Below are 12,987 nucleotides of genomic sequence, written 5' to 3'. Positions count from 1 at the left end.
TTACAAACTAATATGTGACACCTTGTAGAACTGGTACTTGTCATCCATCCCCTGAAACCCAAGGAGAGTTTGCATTCCCTAATAAGGGAAAAAGACTATAAATTTCTCTAGTTGAAAAGATGTAGTTATGAGGAAATGTTTTTCTCATTAAACCAACAACAACGATATGCTTTATCTATATACCTCTCAATTACATTCAAAAATTATAAGAACAAGCATGATATTCGATTTTAAAGACCCTGAATGCGCAGTTATCTTTAGGCTTTAGGGCTGCCCGGATTCAAAATTAGCATTGTCACTCCATCTAGATCTGGGAATCTATCCATAGAATTTTTAGGTTAGATTTAGAATGCCGTGCTTTTATCCATGTTATAAGCAGTACACATGTTATAATAAACAGTACGTAATATGAATTCTTATAATAAGTCTTTAACAAAGCGTGCAATGTTGATCTTTCAAAAACATCATCTTATTACGTTTAGCTGAAGCTCACCTCCGCTATTTTTGCTTTTCTTGCTGTTTCAGCACGTCTCATATCTCTCTCTCTAACTTTTGTGTTGTTTTTATAACGATTCATCGTTTGAGAGTGTTTCATGTGCCACGAGTGTGTGTAGTTTCTATAAACTGTAAATGTGGTTGGAATATGTTTTTGAAAATTGCTTTACATATGGTTTAATAATGTTTTGAACTTTGTCTCCTGAAAGAAACGTTTCCTATGGTTTTATATGTATTTTTTTGAACAGCGGCTTTACTTATTGATGATAAATTGCCGTTAAGAGCGGAACATATTTCATTGGTTTCGCACTTATCAGATTTATACCATCGCTGATTTTAATGTGCTCTTGCCTTGATTTGGCTGAAGTTTGTTGAATTTTTATAGTTGATCCACCAAAAACTTTGGTATGCTTTTTTAAGGAAACCTGAATTAGACATTTTAAAAAGAATCTTTATTTTAACGAAAGCCAAAGCGTCATTCGCCTGGTATAACACACAGACTTTTAGAATTTCTACTCCTCAGTTGATTGGTACAAATTGTAAACGAAGATGAATGGTTATTATTCTGATGAAGATGATGATGGTTAGTTAATACCTGTTCTCATATAATGTTCCTGCTACCTGTTCTTATACAGTTCTTAATGCCTGTTCTTATACTGTTCTTATACATTGTTCTTATACTGTTCTTATACTGTTCTTAATATACTGTTCTTAATACACTGTACTTAATACACTGTTCTTATACTGTTCTTATACATTGTTCTTATACTGTTCTTATACATTGTTCTTATACTGTTCTTATACTGTTCTTATACATTGTTCTTATACTGTTCTTATACTGTTCTTATACATTGTTCTTAATACCTGCTCTTATGTACACTGTTTTTAATATCTGTTCTTATACATTGTTCTTAATACCTGCTCTTATGTACACTGTTTTTAATATCTGTTCTTATACATTGTTCTTAATACCTGCTCTTATGTACACTGTTTTTAATATCTGTTCTTATACATTGTTCTTAATACCTGCTCTTATGTACACTGTTTTTAATATCTGTTCTTATACATTGTTCTTAATACCTGCTCTTATGTACACTGTTTTTACACATTTTTTCAATACCTGTTCTTATACATTGTTCTTATACACTGTTCTTAATATCTGTTCTTATACATTGTTCTTAATACCTGCTCTTATGTACACTGTTCTTATACACTGTTCTTACACATTTTTTCAATACCTGTTCTTATACATTGTTCTTATACACTGTTCTTAATATCTGCTCTTATACATTGTTCTTAATACCTGCTCTTATGTACACTGTTTTTACACATTTTTTCAATACCTGTTCTTATACATTGTTCTTATACACTGTTCTTAATATCTGTTCTTATACATTGTTCTTAATACCTGCTCTTATGTACACTGTTTTTACACATTTTTTCAATACCTGTTCTTATACATTGTTCTTATACACTGTTCTTAATATCTGCTCTTATACATTGTTCTTAATACCTGCTCTTATGTACACTGTTTTTACACATTTTTTCAATACATGTTCTTATACATTGTTCTTATACACTGTTCTTAATATCTGTTCTTATACACTGTTCTTAATACCTGTTTTCATAATACTGTTCTTTATACCTGCTCTTATATACTGTTCTTATGCACTGTTCTTAATACACTGTTCTTATACACTGTTCTTATACACTTTTTTAATACACTGTTCTTATAATGCTCTTATATGCTCTTATATTCAATTCTGGCTGTTCTTGTATATGATAATACTACTGGACGTTTGTTATAATATTTTACCCTAAATTTGATAATATTAAGTGGGAAAAACTAATTTATTGACAACTTGATAAACCTGGGCTTGCCATAATGCTTAATAACGAATTTCATTCAAAAATTTCGGCTGCCTAATCTTGCTTTATTGTTATGAGCACTCATACAAGGATAAGATGCTTCTAGATTTTCTTATGTATGGTTCTTTTCTGTCACCTTTTTTACATGTATCTACTGTGTGTGTTTTTTTCTTACACCACTCATCATAGCAAGCTATACTCACTTATGTTTTAATCATTCATTGAGATACGTGATATGAAAAATGATAACTACACTACATTCATTTCCTCATACAGTGTATGACAAATATAATTCTGCAAACGTAACAATAAAAATTCAGTAAATCATCCGGGTAGGAAAAGTATATTCACACCCGGGAACGCGAACTCTCATAAAACGCCTGATTACACGGTTGTTGTTTTTTTAGAACATCTAAAATTTGGCTGAACCTGGATGGGCTTATTTTTTGGCAGTTTTCAGCCTAAAATGTTCTTAAATGCGTTCTTAATTTTTCAGACTACTTTAAATAGACAATATCATGCAAAATAAAGAGCACTTAAAATTGGTTAAAGTTTAGACAATATTTGACTCTCGATTTTAGAAAATCTATCCCTAAGTTTGGTTAAAACTGCTTGAAAAGAGGAAAAAATTGTAGTTTCTTGTCATTTTTTTCCAAACTGAGGCTTTGCATGTTTTTACGATGTTCTTAATTTTTCGACGAATTTCAGCCTCGATGTTCTTATAAACTGGGTTCTAATAAAAAAAAAAACGTGTAGAACAACTTGACTTTTTACTTGCATTATTTTGCAATACTCTTAAATTAAATGCGTTCCTTAAGGCCAGCACAAGGTTTTGATAACTAATACATCGAATCAAGCCGCAAAATTTTGCTTAATCAGTACCCAGACATAATCACGAGGATTCTCAATAACACTTAACTCGAACAAGTTTGCTTTCTGTGTTCGAGATATGGAGACTTGACTGTACCTGAGTAATATTAAGAGTACCAATTAAACAATCTATCAAAAATTTCAATGAAACTCCTCACCTAACTAATGACAAAACCTCGTCAATCAGCACTTCCTAATGCAAGACATATAAGGAGTGTTTTCTTTCATAACCGTAATCTTTAACGACCTCCTTTAGTAATCAGTGATAATAGAAAGTTGAGGTTTTTGGATAAATCAAACAGAAACGTATAACGATAAAGAAAGGGAGTCATTTGTGATACACAAATGTAAAATATAATATAACACATGCTTGCATTTACTGAATTTTAAAGGCTGATTCGTACTTTCAGTGACATAATCAATTCAATGTCACTCACTTCAGAAAAAGGGCTGACTCATCAAAAATATCAAACACGTGAGCCTAGTGTACAATGAAATATCAAGAAAAAACTGACTAAACTTGTTGACACTTCATCAAATGATAAAAGTCTAATCAAAAGTTTTGAATTCAAAGAAGACGCTTGATCATTCTCGGAAAGCTAAAATTATAATAACAACAACAACAACAACAAAACAGTACTCAATTACTGGCGACAAACGAAGAAGTATCTTGACTGATATATAGCACTAAACGAGAGAGAATTCATTAAAAAACATAATTTACATTGAGTGGCTGTAGCGGCTGAAGGTTTATTGACAATGAAAACTAAAGTGGAAGGGGAAGGTTATCAACCTAATGTGAGCGAAATGATGCTTTGTTTTTTAGACCGACACTCGTATGAACAAGTCGCCGAACCAGTATGGAAATCACATTGTAAGTAAAACATACTTTATATTTTGTTTTCATTCATTTTATAAAGACCAAGAGTTTCGATCATGCTCGGAACTATTAGCACACGATTAAATCAAAATAAAATCACGGTGACTTTAACGTTATAGAACTGCAATATATTGTAAAGATTTCATCTTTTCACCACGAAGCAATGAAATATTGCAACTGTGGATTTACCAGAAAGGTCGCCGTGGCTTTTCTTCCTGTGTTACTACTTTTAAGAACTAGAGTCTCTAATAGCTTTATGAAATCCCAGGGAACTTATAATCAACGTAAAATGAATAAAGCATGTCGAACTGACCCTATTAATCTTCACTCGACGAGTTTAAGAATCAGAAAATGACTTTTTTTGTGACGTGATCTGGTTAATCATTTTGAAATCTTTAAAATCGTTTTTTACGAAATGTGCCTGAACAGCAATACAATATCTTTCCAATCGTAAGATATTTCAAGAATAATTTCCTTGATCTGTGTTGACATTTTCTATTTAACAACGATTTGTAATCCTTATCTAAAACTAAACACAAACAAGAAAAACAAGAGACAAAAAATCCCGTTTCGTTTGCGATTGTTTAAGTAGAACATTCTTTACATTTTTCTCAAAATTATTCACATTCCACCATACGCTAAGCTTGTAAACTTTTTTCCAACATCTTTGTTGATCCCCCACATTATGTGACCCAATCGATGTATAGCGACCCTGGTGTAGAAAACAGAATACGTCCAGAGCAGCAAAGACTAAATCATTATGTTTTACATCTTAAAATGTACCATTATAATGTAATTATGGGTAGTCTTTAAGAAGTTGTATTTTCACTTTCTTTCTGTCCCGGGGGGGGGGGGGGGGCACTCGATCTGAAAACGACCATACGTTCGGCCCAAAATTTGGCTTCTAAAATCGGACCCTTATAGTGCAGTGAATTTCCATGAAAAATCATACCCTTACAGTGCACTTTTTCAAAATTTCTCGCCCGTAAGGGCGAAAATTTTTGCAATTTTCCAAGAAAATGTGGAATCTTTCCTCCAAAATTGACCAATTTTGTGCCAATTTTACCAAAAAATTGGCCTTTTATCACAACTTCCTACCCTTACAGTTTACTAGCTGAACTATGAAAAACCTAACCTTAAGGGCCGAACGTCTGGTAGGTCATTTACCTTGAGTGCCTCCCCCGAGCGTTCTGTGAACGTTAAGAATGAACATTTCATGATCTAATGATAATTCAATATCAAATCTAGATTCATAAATGCAATTTAAGTGTTTTTCTTATTTTTAGTATATCAAGTACAACTAAAAGCTCCGAAACCTCAAAGGGTCGTATGTACAAATGTAAGTTATTTATCATCGTCTTTTCGTCCTATTCACATTATTGACTGGAAATTGGTCCTGAAATAGCACTTGACACTTTTTTAGTCTTAAATGTAAAGATACTCTTTATTTCTATCTTTACTCTCGAACCTAGGCTCAGGGGCCATTCATTCATTCATTCATTCATTCATTCATTCATTCATTCATTCATTCATTCATTCATTTCAGTTTGCCCATTTTTTCGTTCGTTTACGGTTACTCAGCTTATTTGGCAAAGCTCTCTTTCCCTGCATCCTGTATTTCGAAATTACAAAAAATAATTGTCTTTGGCCTTTAAACTGTCATTTTTGAACCTTTGACACTCCTAATGTTTTGGCTTTTATGACCAAAAATTCCTTCCTCGTTTTTTGGCATTTGAAATACCTTTGCTAAATTGTTTTTCCTGTTGTGACGTTTTAATTATTTGATATTCAATTAGTATAACGAAATCTCAAAAAACTAACTTTACTCCCACTTTTTCCTAAACGACGTGCCAATGCTTCTCCTTTAAAGGACAAAATTCATCTTAAAGTTTTCTAATTGTCGGGAGAGGGGACGTGAAAAGGTCTCAAAATTTTATCAAATCTATTCCCTTTTTAATATTTTCTGCGATTCCAGCCTCTCTTCTTTTCATGAATTACAAAGAAAAGTCCTGGGTTGATTTTAATGTTAATCTTTGTCAGTGCCACGGTTGCGACAAGGTACTTAAAACTGTCCGCAAACATGCTATTTTAAATAACTTTGAGGTCGTTTTTCAGTAATTTTCTTGCTTTAGTATCAAACTTTCATCGATTTTCCTCAAAGAGTTTTAACTTATGCACATCAGAGAAAGAAAAACCTCAGAGTGAAACCTCAAATCATATCATAAATTCCTATGAAGGAGATTATTTTTAAATGTGTGTTGTGTCTGCGAAGGGATTTTGATGTATTTTCATTTTTCCTCAAATCTAAAAATTCATCTCCAGGTAATCTGTTAACAAGCTACTTTTGTTATTGAGATATTTTCGTCATTTTGACTTCGTATCTCGTTCTTGTAATTTGAGCTCAGATTCAAGAACCTCTTCAGATTTTACCACGTTTTATTACTTAAATATGCTAACTAACCTGACACACTCTTACTTATCTCTATAAATCGAACATTGCTTATAATTCGAACTTCTGTTATTCGAATCGTCCTGTATTTGCATTTTGAACTAATTCTTTTTCCCGGTCAGAGAAAAGAGGAGATAGTCTAATCGCAGGACCGAAAAAAATAGATATCCCGTCCGGGTTAACTGGAAGAGCCTTTCCATTTAAAGTTTATAATCGACTGCTGCTGCTATCGAAAGTATTTTACAGGATACACTAGGAATGGCTATTGGGCTGTTCCATTAAATTTCCATGCAGGGGGTTGGACGAACCTTTTCAAGGCAAAAAAAGATTCTTAGGAACGTTTGGATACCCCCTGGAAAATGGCAAAATTTGCAAAAGAACCCTTTGAAAAATTCTTTTTATACCTCGAAAGTGAGGTTGGACAAATTTTTACCCCCTGGAAATTTTAGAATAACTTTTTACACCCTGGTAAAAAACAACTCCTTTTATACCCTCAGGAAATTCTTCTCCTATTACCCCCTGGAAATGTTCGTCCACCCCCATGCATGGATATAAAATGGAACGACCCATTACTATCGCATTAATTTCTGTCTCATTTTATTTTTAGCACTTCAGTAATAAACCGTTCCAATATGGCAAAGAGTAAGTACTTCTCACTCTTACAACCCACACTCAATACACACTCTCATAACATCTTCAAATTCCCTCTCTCGACGTGTAAAATTTTCTCATGACAACTGATAGAAATGTTCGGAATCGAATTATCCATCATCAATATCCATTAATATATTATGCGAGCAGGTGCCTGATTCCATAAGACCCCGAGTGTACGATGTTGTCTTTTTTTCTCATTTCAACCCCTTTTTTGTAACGCTCAACAGTCTCTCTCTTGAATAGACCTTATCGGAGTTTTTGATTTTTCTAAAAAACGATGCATTGTGTGATTGTTTTGAGTGTACTACAATAGAAATCTCTTAGGAATTCCTCGAGGGAATTCTATTGTAATACACTCGAAACAATCCCACAATGCAGCGCTTTTTTAGAAAAATCAAAAACTCCGATAAGGTCTATTTCTATCCATTTGTCGTTTATACTTTACTGTTAGGCTACAGCCGGTATTTTCTAAACAGACTTATTCAAATATTGGGCTCTTACTCCCACCTCCACCCCTTGTTGAGAAAGGCATGTTTCAAAGCAAAGATTTAAGAACCCACTCCTAGGAAAAAAGCCCGTCCTACTCAAGGGGAGGGGTATTATTTTTTCTGGGTTGTATGATGATGTTTAATCTTCACTTGTGGTTCTGGCATATTATGAAACTATGACGTAATCATTTCCATACTCCCTTGACTTTGAAGTGGAATTAGTCTTAAGTTATTAATAGCTGTGTGTAGTGTTATTGAAGTGGTGGAGTAATATATGTATCAGACTGTTGAATGTTGTTTTTATTATATTATTCGTCGGTACGGTGTGGAGACTGGTTCATTCTATTCTCAGTCTAACTTTTTGCGCTTTTAGTACTTGTGAATATAGATCAACGTCATTACAGCGATAGAAACTTGATCGCCTGCTGTAGACTGCTGTTGTTTTTGTTTTGTTTTATTTGGAGGCAAACTTGCTACATACGCTTCTTTGCGATGTTATGAGTCTTCTGGTTGTTTGAAAGGATTCTCAAGACTCAAGACCCTATTTCTACGGAACTTTCAAAATTTATTGTCGTAGTACGAGCGATAAACGTGAGAAACACTCTGGTACAGAGCAGATTCAAGACTTCAAGCCTACTTATACAAGACTTCAAAATATTTACTTGAAATTCACCATGAAGAAAACATTGTATAGATCGTTCAGTAATGGAAGTATGAAAGTGAAAAAGAAATTGAAATCTTCTTTATCCCTTGGAAGTGCTCGTCATGGTGTTGATCTTCATGGACCACGTTGTGATGATGGAAAATTTTTGAAGTGTGACTTTTTTTCATGTCCCTTTCGTTTAAGTTTATTGCAGATGCCTTTTGTATAGTGATAAAAGCTCTACCGTGTCAGAGAATTATATAAAGAAGCTTTTCCGTCTCACATTTCTGCAGAATTCACCAGCTCATTAATAACAATGAAAAAGTAAACGCTTTGCTTAAAATTTATTCTAAATCTTAAAATTTGAAATTCTGTTTTTAAAGCTTACATCTTTGAATCGTTTATAATCGATCAGCCTTGAATAGGCACTTGTACCAGCGATCAGGATTTTGGGACGGAATGTACAAGCTAAGTCCTCCATTTGATCATAGTCAATAAGACCTGTGCTTTCCTGAAAAAGAGGCATTGAAATGACCGGTTAAATCGAGTCGTTTGGTTCTATCAGTATTCCAAGCAAATTTAAAAAAATGTTCTATTATGCTGTAAACCCATTTTCCCAGGCGAAAAAAGTTGCTTTGATCACTGTATATATCATGTCAGTTATTATCTTTTTGAGTCGTTAAAGCAATATAATTCTCAATGGTGCTAATGCACACCGATAAACCCTTTCCCCACAAGGGGGTTGTGTTTGAGTTTTCCATGGTCGAATGGCGTCAAATATGAGTATTTGTGAGACAGTCAATGCAATGCAATGAATTCAGACATTCTGACGTCACTCAACCCTGGTGAACTCGAGCCCAATCCCCTTTCCTTTAAGCTTTTAGCAAAAAGGTTCACAGGTGTTTTATAAAGATTTCTATCAGCTGAATATATTACTTCTTCGAATCTCATACGTTTTTATGTCTTGTCAATCAATGCATAACAGGTTTCTGTTCAGAAAGATAAATTTTCTTGATAAAAATCTGTGGAACCTCGTTTCAATGTTGTGTGACGTCTTGTCGTCCAATCTGCCCTTCTTTTACCCACTTGGTCGAATTTCATGATACTAAATTATTGATTTTGTGAATAACAAAAAGTTTTATATGGTTTGTCATCTGCGTTTGATTGCGATCTTTTTAGTCGTTAAAATTCGTTACGTAAGGCCGTTCTAATCGCCTAATTTAGATTGTTTAAATTGTGTTTTTGAATTAGGTTTGATTATTTTGGTGTCAGTCAATGGTTAAATTTTGTTGATTGATATTGATAAAAGATTAGTTTCCTTGTTGCGTGTGTGAAGGAAAATGGCAAACAAGGAAAGGTTATCACTTGTTTTTTCTTCTTTTCATTGGTAAAATCATAGTCAGATATTTTCAGCACACTTTAAAGGGTCAATTCTTCTTCAGATCAGATCAGTGAAGAAAACTAAACTCGTTGTTTTTTTTCTCCTTCCACACTACTTATTCTTGGACAGGGTTTGGCCACTTTTGGGTAATTGGGAAAAGGTGCTAGAGTTTGCAGTATTTCGGTTGTTTTGGAAGATTTGTAAGGCGCTATACTGACCAATATGGAGGATTTGGTCCTTGTTAGAATTACTTGCTCCATGATAGCAATTTCCTTTTTAGAAATAAATCAGTTGACTCCTTCTTAATTCGATCTTAAAGTGGTCAAACAAAAAGCTTTCTTTGAATTCTAGAGAGTATTGGCAATACTTCCCTGTTGAGGAGATTATCATTTGGGGCGAGATGGAGTTTTTACAAGCTCTTATTTGATTTGGTTGGTCGTTAACCAGTAATGAAATAATTTTCTTACTTTTTCTAAAGAACGCGTCATTTTTATTACTTCAAATGACCAATTATTAAAGTATCTTTTAAAAACTCCATCTCATCTGTACAATTTTAGTTCGAAAATTGCAAAATCATTCTTTGTTCATCTTTTAGATATCACGGTCCAATTTCCCGGGAGGAAGCAGATCGGCTGGTCATGCAGAAGGAAGGGTGTTACTTGATCAGGGAGAGTCAACGGCAGCCCGGTTCATTTGTACTCGTCTTCAACTTCAGTAATCAACCACGAAACTATAAATTATACTTTGATACAGAAGAAAATCAACATTATGTCGGTAAGTTCAAACATATTATCGTGGGAGAAATCGGAAATGGATGAGTGTTAAATCTCCCCGACTGTGGGGGTTCAGACAATACGAAAACAATTCTACATCATTATACATCAATACAATTCTTTTGCAATTCAAACTTAATTCTTTTCTTTTTTAATTTAAATCATTTGCACTTTCAAATATTTCGGTTAAGCAAAAAATATGTCGTGGATTTTCCTCGGAACTTTATTATCCGAACCTACAATCTGTTTGGTTATTACCAGATTTCATACCTCGAAAATTTAATTAAAAGCCTTCTAAAGTACTTAACGCTAACGGGTATTTTTTTTAATTTCAATTATTAATTATTATAATGAACTTGGGGAATCCCAGCTTATTTTGATGTGAGTTAATGACGATCACGTGCTTAAAAAAAAGGGAAAGTCTGAATTCACAAATTTTGAAGTTATTACTGAGACAACTGCAAATCATTTTCAGTAGACTTAGTTAGTGAAGGGATTAGATTGAGATTGATAAGGATAATTCAATTCGTTCAATAATTTGTATTCAATATATTCTTTCAGGCGAAAAAAGATTTGAAACGACTCAAGATTTAGTAGCAGACGGTCTTATTACCTTATACGTTGACCTCAACGCTAAAGATTATATCGAACATATGACGCTGAACGCGGGACCGGCCGCGCGGCCGCCTGACCAACAAGATTTCCGCACGACACACGAACAAACAGTAAGTTATACTTCTTTTCTTTCGGTTAGGTTCTATCGTAGAGGGTCAGCTACTGTACCGGAATCAATTTTGATGTGATGACTTTGTGGGTCTGGCTAGACTATTGTCACAATAGTCACATATAGATTGTAGAAAAAGAGCGATGCCCAAGTGGTCAAAGGTGTAAGCACTACCGGGTGCGCCACAAAAAATTTTCTCTCTTTGAAACTGATTTTCTCAAAATCTAAAATTTTTAAAAGAGCCACTCCTATTTCATTGGAAAGAAGAAAGATAGACTTAGATTTTGATGGGTCATTCATTTAATTCGATTCATTAGATCAAAAGTTATGCTCAATTGAATAAAAAAGTTACTTTCAGAAAGTACTCGAAAACGTAAAAAATCGACCTACATAATTATAGGAGCATTTTTCCGTAACAAAACACATAAATTTTGAAACGAAAGGGTCGAAAGGGTTTAAAATCCTCATCAACATTAATCCAATTTGGTTTTACTGGAATTTTTTGATTTTTGGTTATAGACTGGATAAAGTCTATGTAAGGCTAGATCTACCTCGAAACCCATATTTGATGTATTTTTATGAATTTTACCAGATTATTTGGCCTTTTTCGACGAATTTTTTTCCTTTCATTGAAATTCAACCTTATTTTAAATAACTTCAACCTTCCTTTAAATAACAAAAGGTCATTTAGACAGCTAATTATCATTTTTAATGACTGAAACGAAAATACTGATATATCATATAACTATGCTTCTGTTTAATTTGATATGTCGATTTTTAACGTTTTTGAGCATTTTCTGAAAGTAACTTTTTTATTCAATTGAGTATAACTTTTGATCTAATGAATCGAATTCAATAAATGACCCACCAAAATTTAAGTTTATCTTTCTTCTTTCCAATGAAATAGGAATGGTTCTTTTAAAACTTTTAGATTTCGAGAAAATTAGTTTTAAAGAGAGAAACTTTTTTGTGGCGCACCCGGTACAAACCAGGGGTTCGCGGTTCTAATAACCCACGCTCCTTCCAATACTGGTCCCTTCCAATGTTTCGTTCAGTTCATAGATAGCCGAGCATGCTGACTGTGAACTTCGTAAAAACAATCGAAAGACTTTCAAAAATTAAAGCTTTATTTAGAGTGTTCAGAATGTTGCTTTTCCGCTATTTCTTAATGAGAGATTTTCTTGCATTCTGATACAGTCTTTGGGACATCCTTTTAGCAGTGTTTCGAACGTCTTTTTGAAACGCAATGTAAATTATACCGTCGCAAAGTCCACCCAGATTATATAAGCAAATCAAATACAATAAGACTTGTTCACTCATGTTCACTTTGGCCAAGCGTAGCCAGAAAAGCGTTTGATCGGGTACTATGTAGCATAGAACAAAACTGAAGATGAGTAAAGATGGAATGAAAAATCCTTTCGTGCCTCTGTTTTTCCTCCTGACTCTGTTCTCTGGAGGAAGATTTGTGGTATTGGCCGTAGTAGATTCCACAATGGTATTGCAAGATTGATGCATGTTTCTTTGTAAGGCCATATGGTTAATTCTGCGTCTTGCTTGCTTTGTTTTTTGAAAAAAATAAGTGTACGTCACAATGCATGTCGCCGTGAAAATAAGCTCTTCTAACGGCCATAGAATGAATGTTGTAAAATCTGAGACTTTCTCTTGGTCTACGAATAAAGTTACGATGAAGCCAGTGATCGATATAGATAGAAGGGCCACTGAGTATATTTGGAATTTCCATAAAGTGCAGTAGAGTGGGTA

At 33.8% G+C, this 12,987-nt stretch overlaps 1 protein-coding gene across 3 annotated transcripts in view; it reads left to right on the top strand.

The window, feature by feature from the left end:
- The window catches only part of LOC136816270 (N-chimaerin-like), a 51,527-nt gene that overhangs the window by 28,773 nt on the left and 9,767 nt on the right, over window positions 1–12,987 (top strand). For 2 of the 3 annotated variants that reach the window (XM_067072598.1, XM_067072596.1), the window contains exons 2-6: window positions 4,061–4,108; window positions 5,401–5,453; window positions 7,171–7,205; window positions 10,325–10,503; window positions 11,064–11,227. In XM_067072598.1, the coding sequence (XP_066928699.1) occupies window positions 4,061–4,108; window positions 5,401–5,453; window positions 7,171–7,205; window positions 10,325–10,503; window positions 11,064–11,227 (479 nt within the window). Of the gene's footprint in view, window positions 1–967; window positions 1,079–4,060; window positions 4,109–5,400; window positions 5,454–7,170; window positions 7,206–10,324; window positions 10,504–11,063; window positions 11,228–12,987 lie in introns of those variants that run through there. The other variant, XM_067072599.1, reaches the window with a different exon arrangement.

The sequence above is a fragment of the Clytia hemisphaerica genome, unplaced genomic scaffold, assembly GCF_902728285.1.
Source record: "Clytia hemisphaerica strain Z4C2 unplaced genomic scaffold, Clytia hemisphaerica genome assembly, whole genome shotgun sequence".
Lineage (NCBI taxonomy): Eukaryota > Metazoa > Cnidaria > Hydrozoa > Leptothecata > Clytiidae > Clytia > Clytia hemisphaerica.
This window is presented reverse-complemented; position numbering and strand designations above follow the sequence as displayed.